This window comes from Trichoplusia ni, chromosome 10, assembly GCF_003590095.1.
Source record: "Trichoplusia ni isolate ovarian cell line Hi5 chromosome 10, tn1, whole genome shotgun sequence".
NCBI classification, from domain to species: Eukaryota; Metazoa; Arthropoda; class Insecta; order Lepidoptera; family Noctuidae; genus Trichoplusia; species Trichoplusia ni.
In genome coordinates this window covers 11,738,874-11,762,737 of record NC_039487.1, presented here as the reverse complement: position 1 = coordinate 11,762,737, position 23,864 = coordinate 11,738,874, and the positions used below count along the sequence as shown (strand labels likewise).

The 23,864-nt window shown below is 36.9% G+C and overlaps 5 protein-coding genes across 8 annotated transcripts in view; 1 reads left to right on the top strand and 4 right to left on the bottom strand.

Moving 5' to 3' along the window:
* LOC113498030 (sodium-dependent neutral amino acid transporter B(0)AT3-like) overlaps positions 1–23,864 on the bottom strand; it is a 423,880-nt gene that overhangs the window by 202,498 nt on the left and 197,518 nt on the right. The gene's annotated exons all lie outside the window — the stretch shown is intronic.
* On the bottom strand, positions 581–4,991 carry LOC113498040 (tektin-B1-like). The gene is made up of 7 exons (XM_026877930.1): positions 4,623–4,991; positions 4,331–4,547; positions 3,865–4,079; positions 3,327–3,549; positions 2,888–3,025; positions 2,664–2,749; positions 581–2,503 (listed from the first exon to the last, which is right to left on the bottom strand). Exons 1-7 carry the CDS (start codon positions 4,829–4,831, stop codon positions 2,317–2,319), a joined length of 1,275 nt encoding a protein of 424 aa, XP_026733731.1. The 5' UTR covers positions 4,832–4,991; the 3' UTR covers positions 581–2,316.
* LOC113498032 (ATP-dependent RNA helicase dbp2-like) lies at positions 5,308–12,508 on the top strand. 3 transcript variants are annotated; one of them, XM_026877914.1, is made up of 11 exons: positions 5,308–5,478; positions 5,551–6,232; positions 6,421–6,483; positions 7,896–8,043; positions 8,196–8,314; positions 8,400–8,636; positions 8,882–9,038; positions 10,758–10,897; positions 11,002–11,101; positions 11,203–11,316; positions 11,536–12,508. In XM_026877914.1, coding segments are annotated over exons 1-11 (2,058 nt in total). In that variant the 5' UTR covers positions 5,308–5,476; the 3' UTR covers positions 11,832–12,508. The 3 variants fall into 3 exon arrangements, with proteins under 3 accessions (XP_026733715.1, XP_026733717.1, XP_026733716.1); XM_026877916.1 differs by having other exon boundaries at positions 5,310–5,478; positions 11,203–11,329; positions 11,536–11,668; XM_026877915.1 differs by lacking the exon at positions 6,421–6,483 and having other exon boundaries at positions 5,310–5,478.
* Positions 13,068–14,139, bottom strand: LOC113498054 (ATP synthase subunit d, mitochondrial). Its single transcript, XM_026877955.1, has 3 exons — positions 13,951–14,139; positions 13,662–13,880; positions 13,068–13,399 (listed from the first exon to the last, which is right to left on the bottom strand). The coding sequence occupies exons 1-3, from the start codon at positions 14,067–14,069 to the stop codon at positions 13,213–13,215; spliced, it is 525 nt and encodes a 174-aa protein (XP_026733756.1). The 5' UTR covers positions 14,070–14,139; the 3' UTR covers positions 13,068–13,212.
* LOC113498044 (protein trapped in endoderm-1-like) overlaps positions 15,046–23,864 on the bottom strand; it is a 49,806-nt gene continuing 40,987 nt past the window's right edge. The window contains exons 4-6 of one of the 2 annotated variants that reach the window (XM_026877934.1): positions 21,502–21,604; positions 17,603–17,817; positions 15,046–17,310 (exon numbers count right to left, since the gene is read on the bottom strand). In XM_026877934.1, the coding sequence (XP_026733735.1) occupies positions 16,932–17,310; positions 17,603–17,817; positions 21,502–21,604 (697 nt within the window). In that variant the 3' untranslated portion in view covers positions 15,046–16,931. The remainder of the gene's footprint in view (positions 17,311–17,602; positions 17,818–21,501; positions 21,605–23,864) is intronic. The other variant, XM_026877935.1, reaches the window with a different exon arrangement.

Below are 23,864 nucleotides of genomic sequence, written 5' to 3'. Positions count from 1 at the left end.
TAATAACAAATAGTATAGTTACAGACAAATATCTAAGTACATATCGTGTGTGCGATATATCTTGAGAAAGTACTCTAAGGCGGTCGAATTACGTTATGTGCACATGAAGTATTTTAAGAGAACGTTACATTGTTCAATAGTGTACTATATTCTGCCAATAAACGAATACAATAGGGATGATGACAATTCTTTTTTGCAGTGTCCGTCTTGTAGTTTTTTGTAGAATAATTGATACGTATTTTTTAATTTGTCCCGCAAACATAAATTGACCCAATTACAGTGAATGAAACTTACGCGTGACGTCACGATTGAGTATAAATTTCACCATATCGTTACGTCACAAGCCCCCTCTCCTAAACTTTAAAGCAGTTAATCTTTGTCAATTCTAGGTTTTCTTAAAGAGGAAAAATACGTGTCTCATACTGTTCAATTATCTAACTGAGGGACTAATGAGATTTTTTCTTTTTATACCCAGTCATTATCCCTAGAAGCGAGTTGTATCGTTTCGTTATTTTTTAAATGCAGTCAGAAAATATATTGTACACTATTAAACATATTCAATAAGTATTAAAATAAAACCTCATTTTTCATCGTGTTATATTTTGCTACATTCCGTGGCTACAAGTACATTAGTTATTATTATTCAATGTCTACTTCATTATACTTAAGTTATTTATTTGAATATTATGTATTTTTATAACAAATGTGTATTACATAAAGTTACTATTGCGTGTTAATTTACGGGTAATTAATTAAGATCGAATATTGTTTTTAGAATTTATTGATTAGTTAATTATTGAACATACATAGGAATATAATCTTCGGTATAAAATCATGAATCATTCCATTTTACAAAAAATCAAGATGGCTTCTCATTGCATCAACTATTTCGATTCAAGTTTGATATTTGTGTAAAAGGGCTTATTACAAAACAAAACTTTATTTTTAGTAAGGATATTACTGAAGTCAAACGTTTCGTGCGTGAATAATGAATTACCTTGACCAATTCGTCATTTTATTGGCGATACTCTCATTAATCATTATTGCCAAGCTGAGTGTACTCATGTCCAATCGCATTGTAATCCGAAGAATGCAAGAACCGTAAACAATATCTACTGACCATAAAGATACTGTGTTTTTTTTTATCTAAACGCAAAATAACACGCAATGTAACCTTCACATAGTGCCTTGAATCTCATTTGATGTAAAAAGGTTTCGCTTAAACACATTCCAGTGTACTGCAAGTATTATATTATTACGAGTAGGTAAAATATAGAAACAGTTTAGCAGAGTTATTATTTAATGTGTATTTTTACATCAAATGCATTTATATACCAAGGTTGTCACAATTTTCATGACATATTATATGTAATAATTTTAAATAGTTATAATAATTCAGCACAGTGCTTGTTATGTTATTACATGAATAAATATTAAAATTGTCTTTTATTTATTGAACACGACCGCTGATGGTGACAGTCTTATATTTAAATTATACATCTTATACGCTAACAACGTTGGTAAGTAAAATATGATAAATGACTTACCTACAATATAAGCTATTGTTCATTGGAACAGGCCGTTGACTTGGCCTTAAGTAAGCACGTGTAATGTTCCTATGATATAACCGTTTTTAATTTTTAGGGTTCCGTAGCCGAAAGGTATACCTTGAATTCTATTTCTGAGGCTTTGGTGTCTATACATATTATTAGTTAATGTGATCACTGTGAGCAGCTTGTAACTTCCCATTTGTCTTTTTAATTCATGTTTGTTAAGGCTCGCTCTGTTTATTTAAACCTCGTTTGACCAATTATTACATCAGTTAGCAGTTTCATTCAAAACAAGTTAGCGAGAGCTCTGTCTGCCTTCGTTTATGCGTAGCTTATGTTATGAAAAGAAAAGAAACTACTCCCGCACTTGCGTGTCGCGAGGAGTTTCACAAAAATTCAAATCACATTCACAACGACACTCAGACTCAGGACAAGCATTCGGGGATCACGCAAACTGTTCCACGCGGGGATCGAACCTGCGTCACGTCTCTCATAGTGGATTTGGCGTGGTAATCTTAAGTTATGTTAACCACTCAACTATCCGTGCAGTGGAATGGTAATGTGTAAGTTACATCAATAGACTATGAAAACGAAACACCATAAAAATAATGTTACACTTATACTGAACCTCCCATAAGTGATCCTACACCTGCAGCATTGATCGCGACACCAGCGCTGCAGCAACGCAACATATTCCTACATTATCAATAATAATGTTGCCAACATTATCAGAAATAGTGCTAATCTTACTGACATACTCCTCCAATTATTCCGGGACCAATTCATCACTCATATGGCAATATCCAACGTTTCTTTTGAACTCTGTTTCGTCAGGCGCATGTAATGGCTTCCTGATCTCTATAAGCCGTCTGTCTGTTTCCAATGCCTGATTCTTGTACTGGAGATCCTTGGTCACTCTTTGATGATGGTTGTACATACCATGGTACGTCGTGCTGTGGATAGAGAGGATATTATGATCGGATCAACTTCAGCAAACAACTTAATCTTCACCCAATTTGGAATCGCACGTTGACTAATAGGAAATGTACAATTTGGCGGTTGTTACCGAATGAGCATGGTTTACATGATGTTACTAAAAAGAATAATACTTACAGTGCCTCTTCAAGTTTCTTTTCCAGCATATTGTGACTCAAGTGGACTCTCTCAAATTCTTCGATAAGGCCTCGCATTGGTTTGTCCTACACAATAAAAGATTAAAAAATAAAGGGATGATAAAAGAACCTGCCTTTTGTTATTTAGTTGAGACAGGCCCATAAAACTGACAAAGACTTATTTTGCCACCATGAGCTTAAAAAGAATCGCAAAAAGTTTATTACCTGAACTCTTTCGAGAACTGGTCTCCTAGTCCTGGTTTCCAGTCGTGTCTCAACCAACTTGGTCGGGTTTATCTTATCTGCGACTGCCGCTCGTAGTGACTCAATCTCTCTGTCTACCCGTTGCAAATTTTGCTCTAACTGAAATAGGTATCACATGGAGAAACTATTGAAAGGGTGAAACACAAGATATGGATAAGTTGGAGAAAATTTAAGTATGATTCAAAAGTTAAACTATTTACGAATCCGGAAGGAACCATAGTCAAGGCATCAAAACAATACTCAGTAGGTAGGAAGTTCAACATTTCTATATTATTTCTTCACAGCTGGGCATTTAGAAAGCCCTGAAGGGTGAGCGATACATGTCTATGTGATTCTTGAATGTCTAAAAAGTTCTAATTTGAAGAAACAGAATTTGAATTGTTAAACCAAATACCATCACCTTATGTTTCTGCCACTCCATTTCGTTTCTAGCCCTCTGGATGTCATAGACCCGTCTCCGCATGATCAGTTCAACCTGCTGGCTCTGCGCATGCATCTGGTTCCTTGCCTGCTCTCTGCTCTTAAACATTGTCGCTCGAAGGGTCTTAGATTCTGACATGAGCTGCTCAGCTATTTTGATTGTGTTTTCTATACAGTGTGCGTAACTCTCTTCTGTCATTGACCTGGGAATAATGTGTAGTACATGCATTAAACTTTTTAAACAAAGTTCACTAAAATTGAAAAGACGGAAACATGTAGGTATACCTATTACCTACAATTAAATAATATGTCCAATGAAAATATTAAAACTTCAGATAGGACTTGAACCTACGCCTCCTGGCTATACGCTTATCTCAAAATGGTTTTCGAAACGGGTGCTTTTTAAACATTACAACGGAATGTATTGATGTTTGATATAGAGTAGGCACTTATAACTGACGAGTAGAAAAACTCAAAAGAGGGTTAAGGGACAAAGTTGTCAATGTCATTGAACTTACTCCGTTGGAACCCTGGTAGGATCAAGCTTGAAGCTGATATTGGTACTATCTCTATTGAGGTCTTTGACGTGATACTCCAGATCTAGGGTCTCATCCTTATTCTTGATCTCACGTTCAAGACGGCACATGACGTTCGTGAGTTCCTTTATTTTCTCCCATCCCATGTGGCATACGTCTGTTAACACGCGCTTGCTGTTTTCTGTGATGTGGAGTTCCTAGAAATCCAATATTTCGTCTGTAAGTTTGTAAAAACATGGGGATGAAATTATGCAAAAGACACGGGTTCGTCGTCTTGATCTATCGGTGACCTACAATTTATCCTTCTCAGAAGCAGAAGTCTCATGAACCTGGTGAAAAATGCTGACACTTTGTATATTAGATTGTGTTAAGCCACCTTTGTTAGTGACTACACGATAATTTTTAGAAAACAGTTAGTATTAGTTTAAGCAAACACGTGGGTACTTACCTTATTTAGTTCTTCCCCAAGTTGGTCCCTGGTTAGTTCTGGAGGCACTCTCTGATCTCTGTTCGAGAGGCACTGTGATATCACCATGAATGGGACTTGTAACGACTCTAAATGCAATTCAGTGGCATGTTTCTCTTCTTTCAACGCTCTTATTTCATCTCTCACACACTCTCTAGTATACCTTTGCTTTTCCCTCCATGCGTGAACGTCGAAAATCCTATTCAATTAAGAATGAATTATTATGTAACGTCAGAATAAATTTATTAAAGAGGTTTTATCCGGTTGATCTTACCTATCTCTCAGTAACTCGTTATTTACGTAAGTGTCCCATCTCGTGGTAACTGAAGTTTCATTTCGTAACTGGTTGGCTCTCTGTCTTAATTCGTAAGACTCAAAGCGCCGCAGCCTGGCTTCATTTTGCAGTGTTTGAATATTTCTTGTCCAATCTAATACGGTGAGACGTCTATGTGGCTTTTCGAATACGGGTATTGATGCGTCCATGTTGCAACTAAACTATAATAAAAAAAACTAAGAAATATCTACAGGTTCCCCTACTAAATATTCGAATATGTCGAGCTGTATAATCAATAAATCAGCATATGCATGGAAACAGTTGCAAGAAGTAGATGATGAGGGTTTTTAAAAGGAAGTCTCCTTTTAAATATACATATTATTATTTATTTTAAAACACAAGCTTATAGTATATCCATTTTTGCGTTTTATGCTTATTATGCTAGTCTGAGTTTAACAACATTTTATTATAATGGCTTGACTAACAGATTTAGAACAAACGTGTAAATTTCGTGGAATGTTATTATAGCGTCATCTTAAGAGCTCACCTAAAAATATTGTTATGTTTATAAAAAGGCCGGAAATTCTAGAAATCCCGCTCACTACGTCTATAATAATCTTCTCTATGAACCTACGCTGCAATCTGCATCTCTATGGATAAACTTAACACAAACCAATATGGCGGTCTGTTGGCAATTGTAAAAGTCAATCAAGCTGATGTTTGTAAAGATATATATCTATTTTCTGATACAAAAATAGTTAGAAAGCGTAATAAACTTACCCATAAGATTCTTACATTGTTCAGTTTAGTATTTATTTGTGTTTATTCTGTTACTTTAGTTTCAAAGAAAAAATATGTAAGTTGGCAATTTTGTACAAATTGATCTCGCTCTATTCAGTGATATCATAATATTATGTTTGTAAATTAGGTACGACGATAGACGTGGAGGTCGCGGTGGCGGCCGTGGAGGTAGCCGTGGAGGCCGCGGAGGCAGGGGAGGCTCGCGTGGAGGACGCTCCAGTGACAGGTCGCAAGAAAGAGGTAGCAGCCGGTTTGGGGGCCGCGGCGGCCGAGATGGCGGCCGGGGAGGCCGGGATGGCGGTCGTGGCTTTGGCGGACGCGGAGGGCGAGACGATTTCCGCTCCAACTTCAAAAATGACCAGCCTGGTGGCAACCTTAGGAAAATCCGCTGGGACACTATCACACTCACTCCTTTCCAGAAAAACTTCTATGTTCCGCACCCAAACGTCCAATCACGCAGTCAAGCTGAAATAGAAGCCTACCGCAGTCAGAACCAAATCACTGTGAAGGGTCGTGATGTTCCAGCGCCTAGCATGTACTTCGAGGAGGGGGGCTTCCCAGATTACGCCATGAAAGAAATTTTAAAACAGGGATTTCCACACCCAACTCCCATTCAAGCTCAAGGATGGCCAATAGCTCTTTCAGGGCGGGATTTGGTTGGAATTGCTCAGACTGGTTCAGGCAAAACCTTAGCATATATTCTGCCTGCCATTGTCCACATCATCAATCAGCCAAGACTATTGAGAGATGAAGGACCTATAGTATTAGTACTGGCTCCAACCCGAGAGCTTGCTCAACAGATTCAACAGGTTATTACATTTCTTATCTTATTAGTTTTTTCTAAGAAAAGTTATAAAACAATTAGACATGCTATTGGACTGACATGACTGCCTGATGTTTCTTTGTGGAAGAAACATAAAGACACTGTCTCTTATTAAATAATTGTAATAATTGCAAGATATAAGATGAGTATTTGTTTTTCATTGTGCTACTCCAGGCGTTGATCTCAATGAATGGAATCGCTGCGGAGATGACGGACAATCCGAGCGAGATGGAAATAGTAAATTTATCCAATTACATTTCATTTGTAGAACCTAGCTTAATGCAGGCAGGCTATGTTCGAAAACCTAAAAAATATGATGTTTCGACCTTGTATATTATTGATCCCAAATTCTAAATTTTCCTTTACTAGGTGAGGTTTCTGAACGTAACCTTAGTTTTAGTTTTGGGCACATGTATTTTGTTATTTTTTTAGTTTTTTCTTTTGGACCTTGCAGCTTACCTGTGGAATGCTTTTCTCACTTAGTAGCTTTCATTGAAAGAGGCAGTTTAGTCCATTTCATTATATTTATTTTGTTTGAACAAGGGTTGAGTTCAAATCTCACCTATAACTTAAAACAGTCAGAATGTCAGCTAATAGTTCAATTTTATTTTGTTGTCCTAGAAGTGTTAGCAATTATTATTATTTTTGGGTTATTGAAAGTCCCAAAATATAGAACATATTCTAATACCTCCAGGACACGATTAAATACTTGTTAAGTATGAGCACATTACTTTTAGATTCAATATGGATCTATATGGACTTCCAGCTAGGAATATAAGTAGTTTGTCATTAATTTTATTTTATTTTTCACTGTAACAATCCCATACAACTAGAGAACCTGTATTCCTATCTTATGGCTATTATATTTTGGAAATGTCATACATTTTTCAATTTAAACTATTTTTTATTTTGGTAATGTAATGCTTTAACTTTTTGTTTGTATTTTACCTTTCTAAGTATGTAAGAGTGGATTAGGTTATGTCTGAATTTAGTTATTTATTAAGGTGTTTCAGTTAATCCATAGATTATGACCAACTTGTAGACATATTGTACTTAGGATAGGTCAATGTGAAGTCAAATGAAGGCTACTTGATCATATAGAAATAACTAGTTTTTCGCCCGTGGCTTCGCCCGCGTAGATGTCGGTTATATCGCGTTTCTAAGAGAACTCTTCAAAAGTCCGGGATAAAAACTATCCTATGTTCTTTCTCAAGGTCAACTCTATTCTCTGTACCAAATTTCATTAAAATCGGTTCAGTGGTTTAGACGTGAAAGCGTAACAGACAGAGTTACTTTCGCATTTGTAATATTAGTAGGGATCTTGAAATAGAAATGAATGATTAGACTGTTCTTACCGAAAAATAAGTTAACACTGCTATCAGGAAAAGAATCAAGAGAAACAGACTTTAAAATATACGTTTTGCAGTTGTCAAATCCATTTTTATAGCATTGTTTTTGACTGTCATTTAAAATCAAATACACTTAAAAACCATCTTGCGGTACTTCGTTTCATGATCTTTCGATCAAAACATGTATTTAGACAAAAAGAATCCACTCTTACATACATTACTATTTTGTTTTTAAACTATAATTTATTTCATAAAACCCAACAGTGCTATGTAATTATTACAAGACGGTATAATTTTCAGGTTGCCAATGACTTTGGTCAAAGTGTTCAGGTCCGTAACACTTGCATTTTCGGTGGCGCCCCGAAAGGGCCGCAGGGCAGGTGCCTGGAGCGAGGCGTGGAGATTGTGATAGCTACACCAGGAAGACTGATTGATTTCTTAGAAAAAGGTAAGACTCATTTCCAAGCTGTCTGTTCTTAATGTATATTCTGCATGGCCATCTACTATTTCTGAGGACGATTTGTGTTTGGTTCGTTCTTTTACTTAAATTTCGGACCAATAGTATGGACCAATTGCTATCACGTTACTATTTTCAAATAGATACGACCAACCTACGCCGTTGCACGTACTTAGTCCTCGACGAGGCGGATAGAATGCTGGACATGGGCTTCGAGCCTCAGATCCGCAAGATTATCGAGCAGATTAGACCAGACAGACAAGTAAGTTACATAATAGTAAAGATTTTCTACATTTTGAAGTTCTTTATTGAAGGTTTTCACCTACTTAATATGTCAAATCTCATAGGTTCTCATGTGGTCAGCTACCTGGCCTAAAGAAGTACAAAACCTTGCCGAGGAGTTCCTCCACGACTACATCCAGATCAACATCGGTTCCCTCAGCCTGTCTGCGAACCACAACATCCTGCAGATCGTGGACGTGTGCGAGGAGTGGGAGAAGAATGACAAGCTCATCACACTGCTCACTGAAATATCATCAGAGGAAGAAACCAAGACTATTATATTCGCAGAGACTAAGCGTCGGGTAAGATTGTGCATTTTGTTGCAAAATATTTTTGTATACATAGGCGAAACTGGAACATTTGAATATGAATTTTTAATCGAATTTTCTTGCAATTCGATTCGTGTCAAGTATTTAAGTTGTGGTTGACTCTTAGCAGAGTTTATTAGTGTTAGCATTATCTTTATTTATCAAAACCTCTGTTATGGAGTAAAAATATATATATATATATATATATTCCGTTTACCAAAACATATAATCTCGTGAAGGTGGACGAGATCACGAAATCAATAAACCGTGCGGGCTGGCGCGCGCTGGCCATCCACGGCGACAAGAACCAGCAGGACCGGGACTACGTGCTCAACCAGTTCCGCATGTCCACCGGCGGGATACTCGTCGCCACAGACGTCGCCGCCAGGGGGCTCGGTCAGTACTCACACGCACTCCTGCAGGGACACCCGACTGTAGGGACACGAGTCTAGGAAATATGCCGACATATAGGTATTAGGTTCACTCGCCACCAGCCTACGATAAACACTCGATATACTCCGAAAACATATTGTCACTGTAAGTTGCCCAGAGGTTACTATCTTATGTTTATGCCACCAAACAAGTTAATTTCAAATGGTGGTGATAATTCCCGCCGACTGTTGAGGGCATCAAACAAAAGATTATATGACACAGTTGCGATCACTTTTACGAAGGTGGGGTCTCGCACTGTAACATCGGGGTGCTAAAGGTCTAAGAGATGTCAGGGGCGTAGAGGAGGTGTTGATGCCATTGCTAAGTGATCAAACTAAAAGTTAAGTGATACAACTAAAAATAGGTTCCAGTATTCACGGATTTTCTGCACAAGTAATGTTAATGTGGGGTAATATCGCTGAATATGCTAGGATCTAAGCCAGGACCTTATGAACTTAATAATTTTAATTATAACAATGGACTAAGATACATGCACGTGAGGTGGTGAAAAGTGAATATTGGAACATGGCCACCTAGTATTTGTAAGCACAGCAATGGTACGGTAATACCTCATATTCTCGGGCCACGATAACTATTGCTTGTACGCCATTGGTAGATATTTACATGATTAGGACGAAAAAACATTACCCTCCTTCTTTGGCAGTCGGGTAAAAAAAACTTGAAATCACAATCGGAATAACAAACTTTTAAATTAATTTGTTTGTCTGTAAAGTGTAAAAATCTATCACAGGCATAATCCTAGCCCGATAATAAATAAAATAAATTTCCATGACTGACTTGGCATTATTCTCGATTGTTTTTCATTTCAGAGGCGCATGCGTGCAGTGTTAACGGCTAGAATATCGGTGTGTTGCTGACCTGACCAATACCTAGTTACCGTATCGTAACAATATGTTAATGACAGTACTCTGTCAGCGCACACTGTGTCAATATGAGCATGCTGCCTCTAATACTTACGGGGGAAATTAACTAATTACATTTAACACGAAATTTCTGGGGGGGTTGCAGTTTTGCCCCAGCAAAACGTCACAATCGGTTTTAAATTAAAAAATTGGAAAGTAAGACCATATTAGAGCAATACATGCTTGGTTATCTGTCATGAGAGATTTAGTCGCTAGCCAAAGGGCCTGCCCTACGCAACTGACAGCGCGCGTTGAGGGCGCTAGTAAGTCAGCACACCGACTCTTGGCCTGCACACTCCGGACTGATGGGCATAATACAGTTATTTCCAGTTTAGCGCCGGCCGATGACGGGACGACACGCCACAAGGTAAATAATATGTTTGTGTTCTAACTGTTTGAGTTGAGTGTTTCTATGAATACTTATTGAACGAATTTTGGATACACATCAACTTATACATAATTTTATGCTAATTATTTTTGAGAAAATTTATTCTGAGACCACCAATATTAAAATAATGTGTATCCAATATTTTTCTAATGAGTTATTCATACAATTTTCAATTATTTTAAGTGATTGGCTATTAGTTTTTTTTTGTTGTAGGAATATCGTTATTGTTTTCCAAATTTTAAGCATGTTATTTTAAGGATTTTATAAATACGAATACTCATCTCAAACTATAGTATTTATAACGTCCAATACTTTAATAAATGTGGGTTTATCTGCACTTACATGTATTTTAACCTAGTTGATTGGGCACAGATGTGGAGGACGTGAAGTTTGTGATAAACTATGATTATCCGAACAACTCTGAGGACTATGTGCATCGTATCGGTCGCACCGGTCGCTCGCACAACACCGGCACCGCGTACACGCTCTTCACACCTAACAACTCGGCTAAGGTAAGCAACTTCATATGTATCTAGAAACCTAGACTCATTATCAATTCAAAATATCTAAGAATGTTCATTGTATTTAATAATTAAATTCTTTATTATGTTAACAGGCCAAGGATCTGATGTGTGTCCTACAAGAGGCGAATCAAGTGGTGAACCCGAAGCTTATGGAACTAGCTCAATGTGGAATGGGATTCAAAGGAAAGTATGGTAAGTGAACTTTATAACTTGATCCTTTCTGACACGAGTCACTAATTGTCATTATAAAATTTTCAGGTGACTAAGTTTAAATATTATATTTGTATTTCCAGGTCGCAACCGCTACCGCGACCGCGACGACAACCAGGGCGGGCGCTTCGACCGCGGCCGCGGGGGGCGCGGGCGGGACTCGCGCGGCGGCCGCGGCCGCTTCGGCGGAGAGAGGAGTCAGTACTAATTGTGTGTTACTCTAGTACTACTGTGTGTCCGCTCTGTCCTGCTTGTAGAACTATTCAAAATCCAAAGCTTATGTTCACTGTCTGTTGCTTACACCATCTTAAAAGTCATGATACAGTTAAATCAAACAAAAAAATGCCGCTTAAAAAAAGACATTGTTTGATGTTGCACACTTGTCATTAAATAATATCAGTACTATATCAAAACAGGTTCTAGATGGGACGACTCCAACAATGATTACGGCGACAACCAAAGCTCTTACAACACTCGATCCAACTACGGTGGCCGAGACAACGGATCCAGGGACGGTTTCCGGCCTGACAGCGGGTTCCGCGGGCGGGGGCGCGGCCGCGGGGCGGACTTCGGGGGCGCGGGCGCGGGAGGCGCGCCCGGGTACAACAACTTCAGCCAGGGACAGGCCTACAGTGCGCCCCCTCCTACTAGCTACTACAACATGTATGCTCAACCACCTCCTCCGCCCGCAAATAAATTCGCCGCTAAGTAAATTTTATTAGAATAAGCTTGACTGGATATGATGTGAAATTAATGTGGAATAGGCATTAGGTTGTGGGAGACTCGTTTAACGAATTCTGCGAACTTTTTAACTCAAATATATTATAGTTATATCGTCGTAGCTCAAGTGCAAGCGTCGCAGAAATCGTTAATCAAAGACTCCGTTAGCTAGCAATTTAGCTACTAAATTTTAACACCAAGTTCCCTCCGAGTGTAATCAAAGAGACAAGCTTCGATTCACTCCCAGTCTAGTTAAATGGAATAAATAATAGTTATAATTTTATTGTTTTAAGTTTTGGTGAAGTGATGTATGGAAACCGTTCCTGTGAGGTTAGACACTATCATATCGTATTTTATAAAGCATCAGATTTGTATACGTTCGATAACAACTATAGAGACCATGCTTTATTAATATCATAGAGAAATAATTATATTTAAATGTTTTAATTTTATTTTCAAATTTTAAGAATACTTAATAGTGTGTGTATACATGTTCTTTTTATTCAAATTAAATGTATTATTACAATCGTCATAGAAGGTTATGATCAATGTTTTGTTTGATCTCAGGTAAACTGCATGCAAGTAGATTTGTCCCGCCAATCTAAGTGTGTTAATAGCATAATAGTAGGTAGAATATTCAATATTTTTCGCCCGCAACTAGCACCAAAATGAAGCCTGCACTTATTTGTTTTTATGTAACATTCCCGTATCTTGTAACAGTTTGATGTTCTATGAAAAATGTGTCTGTTCTGAAAAATAAACGTTAATCATATTGTCTATGTTATTCTTCTTTTACTGCAAAGTATATCCTCGTAATTATTATCCTAGTAGCTAAATACTACGTGAAATTCTCGTAATCACTCCAAAACACTTGAAAGATGGCATGAGACCTACAATCTGAGAGGAGGGCTGGGTATGTCCAACAAAGTAAATGGATAGAATCTATTCTAGATTGCGACTTTGTGTTATCCAGGTACGTTAGTTAGGCAAGATGCACGAAACTGCTGATCTAAAACAGTTTATCTGGGGGAGATGGAAATTAGGAACTAATTAAAGATTAATAAAAGCCATTATCAATTTTAATAGTATTAATTTTGCAACAGTTATTTAATCATAATATGCACTTTTGTTACCTTATTTAACAAGAAGGTTAAAAGCACATTTTACACACATGCACACAGTACAGGCTTGACAATCAATATTGAGAAAATTGAAAGAAAACCACATCTACTATTGGTAAATTTCATTTATTCCTACATAAATAGAACATGATGATCGTGACTTCCTAACAACCTTGACATTTCTTCAAAACACATATTCATCAGATTAAGGATGATGTTATAACTGTGAAGCAGTGTAAAGGTGGTATTAATTTAGTGACCAGAATGCGCTGGCTTGTCGGGGTCAACATAGCCCAGCTGCTCATCTTCAGTGTGGGGCCAGAAGGTAGGCTTGTTGATGGGGTCAAGTGCATTCTCAGGGAAGGCATCGCGGTAGTCCTCCATGGTCATCTGGTCGTATGGCAGCAGGGCCTTGACTTCGCTGATCTGTTTCTGGTACCTGGAAAGTAACAATTGAATTGAGTAAAAGATTGAATTTGATACATGATATAAATTTTAAGAACAATTTGTCACTCAAATATAAATTAAGACAGATTCACAGACAAATTACATATTAAGATTAATCTATATTAAATATTTATCATTTTAATCAGGTGGTTGAAACAAAACTGATCTATTATAACTAAACCAGTAGGGTCTAATCTCACCACTGATATTGCAGTTTATCACATAAACGAATTACAGTAAAATAAACAACTTACTTGGCAATGTTAGAGTTGGACTCCTGGACAAAGGCCTCGATGGCCTTCTTGACCTCAGCCCATTGAGCATCAACCTGCGCGGACTGCGTATCCGAGGGGTAGGGCACCTTCAAGGACTCGTACTGCTTCTGGAAGTTGTCCACCATACCAGCCACTGGCACAGCATTCTTGTAGATGGCCCAGTTGATCTTGGGCGGCTCGGGTGGGTTAGCCAAAACTCTAAAAACATAATCTATCATAACCAAATTGTTCCATCAAAAAATTATGTAACCCACCGACCAAAACTAACCTTCGGAGGTATGTGTCGGACTTGATTTTGAAAGCCGCCAGTTGGGCCTTCTGCTCGGCCGGGACCCTCTCGGCGAGGGCGGCCCAGTTCACAGAGCTCTGCGCAATCCTTTTCGCCATTTTTCGGCGTTTATTGTTCGTTCAATATAATACAAGGACTGTCAGAGGAAGTAGTCAAACGACTAGAGACAACTACGTTGACTGATTATTTTTTTTATTTGGATATTTGACTTTTTGCACAAAGCTGGCTTTTGTCTATGGTAGTAATTTTATACCCTTTTTTTAATTTTGAAATAAGTATAAGTTTTGAATGTTTCATTGCAAAATATATGTTGTGCTAATAGGGTATTTGACTAAACCTATTAATATAAAACTGTGCAGTCCGTCAGAAAGATTTTCAAAAAGTTACGTATTAAATATCAAAAAGTAAGGGAGGTAAAAAGCGTACTGGTAAGTGTCGTCACACGTTTACCTTAATTTTAAGTTTATGAGATAAAAGAAAAAATACGATAATTATACTTTAAAAGACCAATATTGTGAAGCCGGACGGATTCAACAATTTCTTTGTCAAATACCCTATTGTTTAACCAAAACACACTTTTTTACACTTAAGCATTTTCTGTCTGTATTCTGCCAAAATGCTTAGAAAATACGAATAATATATTTTAATTCCAATTGAAATTTATTCGTTGGCCATTGTAAATAGTCGATATGGGGCCCTGCTGTGTGTGTGTGTCTCGTCGTGAGCACCAAACTACCTTAGTCCTTTCTTTTCCAATTCTCTCTATATTATTTTAAGTAGATCGTAACTGAAATGAGGCCACTGCTACAGAAACCCACATCTTTTTCTACTTACCCAAATATTGAAATGATACCATTTTTTTTTATGTATATGTCCGACCTATTTATATAATCTGCTCGCGTGCAAATCCTGGCCACTTATATCAAAAACTGGAAGCAATCGAACTGCATCCAGATCACACTGCCACTATGAAGGTCTATAAAAATGGGTTCGGGAAAGAAAATGGAATAAGATGGAGATGAATAAAACAAATCTAGTTTATATAAATACATTTATTTTACCTTTGGTTCACTTATTATCAAAATTATGCTAATTAATACAATAAATTATTTTAAACAAATATTTTCTATATTTTTAATAAACATTGATTGCCTAGCCTGATATTTAACTTTATGTAACATAAGTATTCTTTTTATAATTACTACGTCAACGTGGTGTTGTGATTGTTAGCTATGGGTGAGGCTTTAACCTAATTGACTTTTACATATCAGTCTTCACAAGAACTATATTATATTAGCTAATAGAGGAATATGACAATTATTTGATGTGGATATGACGCAAATGGATGTAGAGAGCATTCTCGAGTGTCGGAATAAGTGCTTTTAGAAGAGTTCTAGTGAATTGGAGCATTTTATTATGTTATGAGCGATTTCATGACTTGCTAGAAATAAATTGACTGACGACATATCGTCAATCTCTCAGGCGTTCAATCTGGATCTAGATCACGTTTAGGGATCTGTATCGCGATCAATGTTCAGCCTGTAGAAGTCGCTGTTTACAATGGCCGATGATTTAATGAAAATTGGAACTATTCGTATTATTCTAAGATTTTTTCCAACACAATTATAGGAAAATCAGTACGGAGCGGAACACTCGTGGTCACTCAATAAATGTCCAATTATTGTGTTGGCAATATGTTTGGGAGTATAGGAATAGTTTCGAATTTAATCCAATTGCCATTCATTCATTGGCCCCTGTAAATAGCAGAATCGGGGCCCTAGATAGGTAAGCCAGGGTGGCGGCGTTTTGTAGCTGTGGTCACTGGCCCGTGGGCGACCGACAACTTTTTCCTTTTTATTTTTAATGATACCTTACTCCCTGTTTATCAAAATAAACTGCATTTTGTTAACTGGTTACATAATAAGTTACTAATGAAACTTATACTATCTCAACAAATAATTATCAAAGTCCCAAATGTGACGGATACAGACAAACCAAATAACAATCAATTTTAGTAAGTTCTGGACCCAATTAACTGTAATAAAAGTACTAAACATAGTCTACAATCTAAAGGAATGCATTCTTATGTTTAAATAATTATTTTTATATATTAAACTTAAATACAAAATGATTATTCATAAAAAATAAGGTAATATTTTACTTTGGTTATGTTAAATGGTAAGCATCAAGCTATTATAAAGATGCCGTTGATTTATATACATAAGTACAATTAATATTTACAGAAAAATGCCATTTTGAAAACAACTGACTACGACTCCAAAAAAAGATAGATGGCGCTGTACAGATAGCGCTATCTCTTTTTTTCATGGAACGACGCCATCGAAAGGCCATCGAAATAACCATTTCAGTTGCCGTTATTAATTTTAATAAAAGTACGCATACACGCAGAGGCTCAATAGATTTAGAGACAAGTTTGTGTAATGACATTGTGATAACTTGTTTGCCAATACAATTACCCATACCGCTGCTGAAATCGTATAATATGTGTGGTTTTATTTAGGGAAAATGTAATTGCATTAAATAGATATCAGCACAATGTCCGCAGCGCTGAGATTCACAAACATAAATGCAGAATAAACATCGGATTATTCAAGAATACGAATCAAGTACCAACTTAGCCTAAATTTACGCTTCCCAATTACTTTCAAAGCATTCCTTGTAATTAAAGTAAAAGAAAAAGCTTTTTATACACATACCAGCCAAAAACAACAAATTACCAAATCTAATAATAATTGTGATTGAATGCGCATTACTATTTAAATAAATCTGTGTGTCACGTCATTTCAATTTGTAACACTCGAATCTTGCAGAATTGATCTTAGCGTATTTTTTATAACGTTTACAATAGTCAAAAACGTGTTGACCAACGGCTTGACATCTATATTTGAAATATGAACTAACCGAAAAGTTTCACGCTACCGCCGCTAGATGTCGCCAATTCATAAGTTTGTCGGTTTATCTTTCTGGTGGTTCCTTTTCTCGACGTAATGTGGGGAGTTCGAGGAGTGGCCCATAGTTCTGCTGCCCCAAGTCGTTCGCCTGCCTACGGTGCTGTTCTTACAAAATTTGAGGAGGTTAGCGTAGGCTGCGCGATACTGTCTGTTAGTGGCCGCGTAGATTAATGGGTTGATGACACTGGACGCCCAGGCTAGGATGGAGGCGATGACGTGCAGCCAGGGGTACGTGATGCCGTCGTCCGCCACGTTCATGATCATCAGCGGTAGGAAACACGCCAGGAAGCACAGGAAGATGGTCAGCATGAGGGTCGTTAGGCGAGAGTCATCTTCTTTTTCCTTTGCTGTTTGACCGCTCAGTTTGCTGTTGGTAAGTTGGTGGATTATTATCTTGTATTCAAAGGGAGGTCATAATAGCTACCGTACCATCTCTTATCGGCACCATAGCAGGTATCGATAAGAAAATATCAAAACTGTGTTAAGTTTTAATTATTTATTTAGCTTTCTCAAGCTCATTTTTAAGTTTAAGTTGCAAAATTATGATTGAGCATGGAAAACAGAGTAAAAAAAATACCACTGCCCTACAAACACAAATCTTAAAACTAGCCCACAACCCACCACCACATTAGTCACAGATAGTGACGTGTGATCCTCACCCACATACACACCTGCGGCCCTCCAGCTTGCGCTTGCTCTGCCGCACGCGCCAGTAGATGCACGAGTACGACACGATGATGACGACGCACGGCAGCGCGAACCCGAACACGAACAGGTACTTCTTGGGGGACTTGCCGTCCTTCGGCAGGATCGTGCACGAGAACGTGCTGGGGTCCAGCCCCAGTTGTCCCCAAACGCCCAGGAGTGGTGGCACCTGTTGAAAAGAGTTTTCTATAGTACCGTTGGTATGACCAATTTTTTTTTTGGTTTTCGCCCTAAGGAATTCAATTCTTGTGACGCTAATTCTTCTTTTTATATTTTTAAAGTTTTAATTTACTCGCACAAGAAGGAAAAAATGCAGACGAAGATATCAAATGAAACTGGGAACAAGTATTTGTGGAGGACACAAATATTTGTCCTAGGGATCAAATGTTCAAAAGAGGTGATTAGCGAAAGAGGTTGTAAGACTTTTGTCCTTAAAATGTGTGCTACGTTCGTAGAATACAGTATTACGACAACATTTTACTAGTAACATCGTAACTATGATTTGGCATGCTGCATATACCTAACCATCTTTAAAGGAAGGTAACTCGTTTAAAGTTTTAAGCACGTTACGTCCCATACACTATACAGTCAGATCTACAAGGACGAGAGTTCTTGTAATGTATTTTATTTTAAAAGTTTTCTGCGATAGTCGTGTAACGTACGAGGTATCGCAAATGCCCTGAGTCTGGGTGACTTGGGAATAAGATTTGAATGTTTGTGAAACCCAGGGAACATCTTACAATCCAGTTTCGGGTAATAATAAAAAAAAAAACAAATAATACCAGCCACCTATATGTATACGTCCCAAAGCTGGACACAGGCTTCTGCCCGTATAGGGACTATTTGGATTCCAGGTTTCCTCCCAATGTTTTACATTAGGTACTATTTTATCAGTCGTGTCTTAAAATAATTAAGAAGTACATCTTATCTTAATATACAATACTCGTGTCACAATGTTTGTCCTCAATGGACTCCTAAACCACTTAACCGATTATAATAAAATTCACACACCATGTGCAGTTCGATCCAACTTGAGAGATAGGATAGTTTTAATCTCAAGTTATAGTCGCAATTTCTTCTAACCGCGAAGTCGCGAACAACAGCTAGTACACATATAAAAATCATTTTGGTATACCATCCAACCTGCACCATACATATCAATTCATTCATAGAATCGCAGTGCCTCCACGACAATATAAATAAAAACATTTAACATTATAAACTTTCCCAGGGTACAATAAACAAAATGGAGTATTAAAACATTACGCGCGATTCGAATGCGGGTCATATTAAACTGTTACATAATTCAAGAGGGTGTTAAACTTAACTAATGTATATTAACATGGAATATTTCGACTCGTTTAGTTTAATCACGATTGGACTGTACTGTACTTTTATTGTTATAATTATCGCTACGTATAAAGACTGTAATGAAGTGTTGGGTTTTTGTGGTTTCGTTTGTTTTGATATTGTCTCAGTTAGTTTTAATGGCTGGCTATAAAAAGATGATGACTCAGAAAATTTGGGAAAAGTAATTGTGAAAGCTGCTACCTGCTGGGGAGCATTTTTGCGCTGATTCTGACTAACTAGCTCGGATGGAACGGATCACGATTCCCGATATTCAATAATTTAGTTTTAAATCAAATACCTAACACTTCAACTCATAAACTTCTGAGAAAAACTTGACGAAATTTTTACCAACAGCAAACTTATAAAGAAAAAACTTTCTAAAAAAGGTAAATTAAGAACCTCTCCATTTTGAAGTCGATTAAAAAGGGCTTTAATTTCTATTAATCTTCATTACAGACAATATGAGTATGAGGGCTTATGTAGTAGATACCGTATGACATCTCTAGGATTACTTTTTTGTATTGCGTCAAGAGTATATCAAATTGTTGCAAAACACAAATAGTTGGAAACTAAACTAAGTATAATACGCATTGTGCAGACTAGGGCAGTTAATTAGCACCTCACTACACAGAGGATGTTCGCTAATTCAGGACAATCAACAGATCAACAGGCTAGCTCACAAGTGCAACGAACTAATTCTAGCTTCCTCCGCGTTTTACTGTCCTTTTTGTTTTGTAGGTGATGATAGATACAAAAAAATAATGGCAAAATGTAGACGAATATAAAGAAATTGTTATTGTGTTGTAGATGACAGATTATCTATACTTTACTAATATTACAATACCAGAGAGTTCTTGTTTGAAAGCGCTAACAGCAGAGAATATTAGTTCGATTAGAAAAATATATTTCAATGGTCGAGCCCATTAACTGAGGAAGATTACAGGATTAATACTATCACTCTATAAGTAATAGGAGTAATGAAAGTATTAAAATATTTTACAAAAAACAGATTAATTAACTTCTTTAAATATGTGAACAAATTCGCATGCAAAAATCTTTGAAAATATGGGTGGCGGATATTACCAGCCTTGTACAAGAACGACTCCTTGCTAAGCAAGGTTTTTAAATATCTTTTAGTTTCTATATTCTTCTTGTAAAAAACAAACACGGCATGAAACTTAAGGGCGAGTTTTTGATAGTGTCGTCGTTTTTTTTTAATGCCAACTGTAGCAAGTAAATGAATGCAGCCTTGTGTGTGTTCCGTGAAACGGATGAACGATTATGTTTCTAATTCCGGTAATATATTTATTTTGTTAATGTAATAAAATAAATGTTAGTTTGTATTCAGCCCTTTTTGAGTTTTAACAGATGGAGTTTATGATTTCGTTTTATTTGGACAATATTTAGGATGCAGGCCTTTAACTAAGTTCAGGATAAGCTATAAATCGCTTATTTACATCCTCGTATATGCGGTGGATCTTTTAAGAATAAGAAGATTTTTTTTTAATTAATTATATTGGTTGAACCATGATAAATGAAAGCAAATGAAATGTATCATATTCAATATACATTGCGGAGCAGCGCAGCTTCAGATAATCGAACGAAAAAAAATCCCCGACCGACGGTCACAACTTTTACCTCCACAACTTTTAAATAGTTAAACCGATTTTTATCAAACACGTCTTAGATCACTCAGACATAATTAACCTTTAATACAAGTCAAACTAAACTACACACCGACACCACACACAGAAAGACACGCCTAAATTATAGCAACCCCCTTTTTTGCGGCGGGGGTTAACAAGTCTGTACCATAGTGGGCAACGGAAAAATGAAATTTTATTAGGAGGTGTAGTGTGCTTTGCATGATGGCTTGATTTAAGTTGGCCAGTTGGCAGTGAAAGGCAATTGTAGAGATATTGATGGCTGATCATAATAAATCTCTGTTATTAATGTTTGTAAACGCGTGTTGTCACGACAGACACGTTGTGTAGTCTGTCATTTGTTTGATTCTTTGGTTTACATCATCCACTGTAATAAAGTTAATATAAATGTATTCTTTCCTTTTGACTGGATAATACAGATAACAATATACTATTTTGAATTATCCTGATAATTATCTAAATATCACTTTTACGACGTGCATAAAATAAAATACTTTCTCAACTACAAAAAGGAATGATTTTCCCTTCTCACTTTTTATATGGCTTGTAACTTTTTTGTGCAGTAAGACCAATTGTTTTCGAGTATAGTATTGCCACATAAACGGTAGGCATATAAAATAGAAGAAGAATGTTCGAACACGTATTTTTTTCATATAGTTTTCTAATCGACTCCCCCTGTATGTTATCCTTGTATCGCGGGGAGTTTCACACATTGACCTTTGACCTTTTTTTTGACCTTTAGAACACAAACACAACAAGCATTCCGGGATGAATCTTGGAGTCTGTATTTATGAAAGAGTATGCTATGGTTTAATATATAATTCTAGTGTTTCACTGACCATTAGTCCGAAGGAGACGAGCCACACCATCAGCAGCTGCACCCAGATCTTGGTGGTGGTGTAGATCTGCGAGTACATATCGTAGTAGGCGATCAATGTGTATCTGAAAACAAAATTAATAATAAACTATGAGTCCTTAAGAATAGCAAGAACACATCTAGAAAATTATTCTAGAATTGATTACAATGTGACATCTTTAAAAGGCTATTCAAAAATAATCAACTGAAATTATATCATGACCCTAACCTTATCCGAAAGTTGAAACCGATATACTTGTATAATAATTTTTCCGTATCTTTATTCGAAACTGAAATTGCATATCCATAAAATCTCTGCCTCAAAAACAGCAACAGTTCAGAGCACAGATCCTAACTTTTTAATCAGGGAAAGGCCGATAGGGTATACGTTTAAGACAGCTGCCATACCCAAATACAAGCCTGTTAAATCGGGCCCACAGTAACCTCCGCGCGGTATTCTGGTATAACTAGGTTATTTGCGGACCGCTCATATATTTTTAGATGTAAATAGGTAAACAGTGTGGGATACTGGAAGTGCTCGAGTGCTGGGCTCTGTGAATTACATCGGGTTTCAATTTATAGGTTTTATAAATACTAGTTGATTTTACAAGTTACTTTACTGTCTGTTTAATGGTCTAATGCTCATGTTCTATTCTACTACTATTATAAAGGCGAAAGTTTGTAAGTATGGATGTATGGATGTTTGTTACTCTTTCACGTAAAAACTACTGAATGGATTTGAATGAAACTTTACCACAATATAGCTTATACATCAGAATAACACATAGGCTACAATCTTTGAGGTTTCTAACGTGAGGTCGTAAAAAAAAACATTTTTTGCGCTTAAATTGCAAATGCTGACTGAATCCTACAAGATAGATAGAAGGCAGATAGATAGATAGAAGGCAGGTATAAATTATAACTTATATCTTCTAACCACGCGGACGAAGTCGCGGGCAACAGCTAGTCGGTTATAAAAAGAAGTATTAGTTCTAGTATTACTTCGCCCTTTAGTTGGCTATAGAGAATGGAAGGGACCGTGATTTTGCCGACGAATCTAAACTACGCTTACGTGGAATTTTATGTAAGCTAGTATTCAAACTTCGTTATTGGCCAATTTACGGTCTACTCTACCAAATTAGTTCCTCATTTGATTATTAAAATAAGTAGTCAATTCATATGAGTTGAACATGGATTTGGATTGATATAGGGAAAGAGGACGACCAAGGAAACGATGGATGGATTGTGTGATAGACATGGCAAGATATAGCTGCAAAGAGTGTTTCTTGTCAGATATATAGAAAGGTATGGAAGAAGAAAAAATGCTGCGCCGACCTCAAATAACAAAATTGGGATAAGGGCAGTGGAATGATGATGACCAAGTAATCTATATACATATATTTGCACATAAATCACAGACTTATAAAGCCAAGAGCATATGAACACGACTGCTACAACCACCGTCCGTTGTCATAAAAAACAACTCCACACCACTTAAGTAGATAACATTTACTTTTCGCTTTCATAATGTAATCAAGTACTTAGCTTATCAGCATGGGAAAGCAAGCAGTGTTGCCACGGATTAGATAAAAGAGGTTTTACTAGTGATTACTCTGTTTATGATAGAGATTCATTAAGTGAAAGTGTGATGATCTCCTTTTGGTATTGCTTTATCATCGTTTTCAATTGTTTTAGTAATGGCTTGTTAGTTGGTAGTTAGATGTGCTGGGTGAATCGTGAGTGGGATGAGAATGATTAATTATTGAGTAAAGGAAACTTTCTTTATTTTAAACTGACGTTAATTCACATTTCTACATTGTCTCGGGTCTGGGTGTTTGTGGTACCTTCGTTGTATCTGAATTCCATAACACAAGTGCTTTAGCAACTTACTTTGGGTTCAGAACAATGTATGTGATGTTGTCCGCATTTATTTATTTATTATATACGGGAAAATCTGCGTATAAGTTTCTTTGAGTTATTGTCAAATAGTTTCTACCTTTCATTTTTGTCAATATGAACGTAATAAAGTTTCTTTTGCTTTTTGTCCGATATTGACGACTTTAGGCACAGATGTTATTTTCCCAGAATAATGCCTATAAGTGTCCATCACATTCGTCACTACAGAAAACAGTTACCCATTATATTGACACAACAAGAATGAAAAGACTAAACGTTATAGCATTAAACCTTTTATAATTTGTAAAAGGCAATAAAAGAAAAACGTTTAACGGAGAGTACACAGTGGGCTCTTTGTGTGCCGGCTACTGACCTCATCAATGGGTTTATATTTGTTTAGCCTGGCCCTTCGCAAGGCCTGTGTGTACATCTGTTGGTCTGCACAAACTA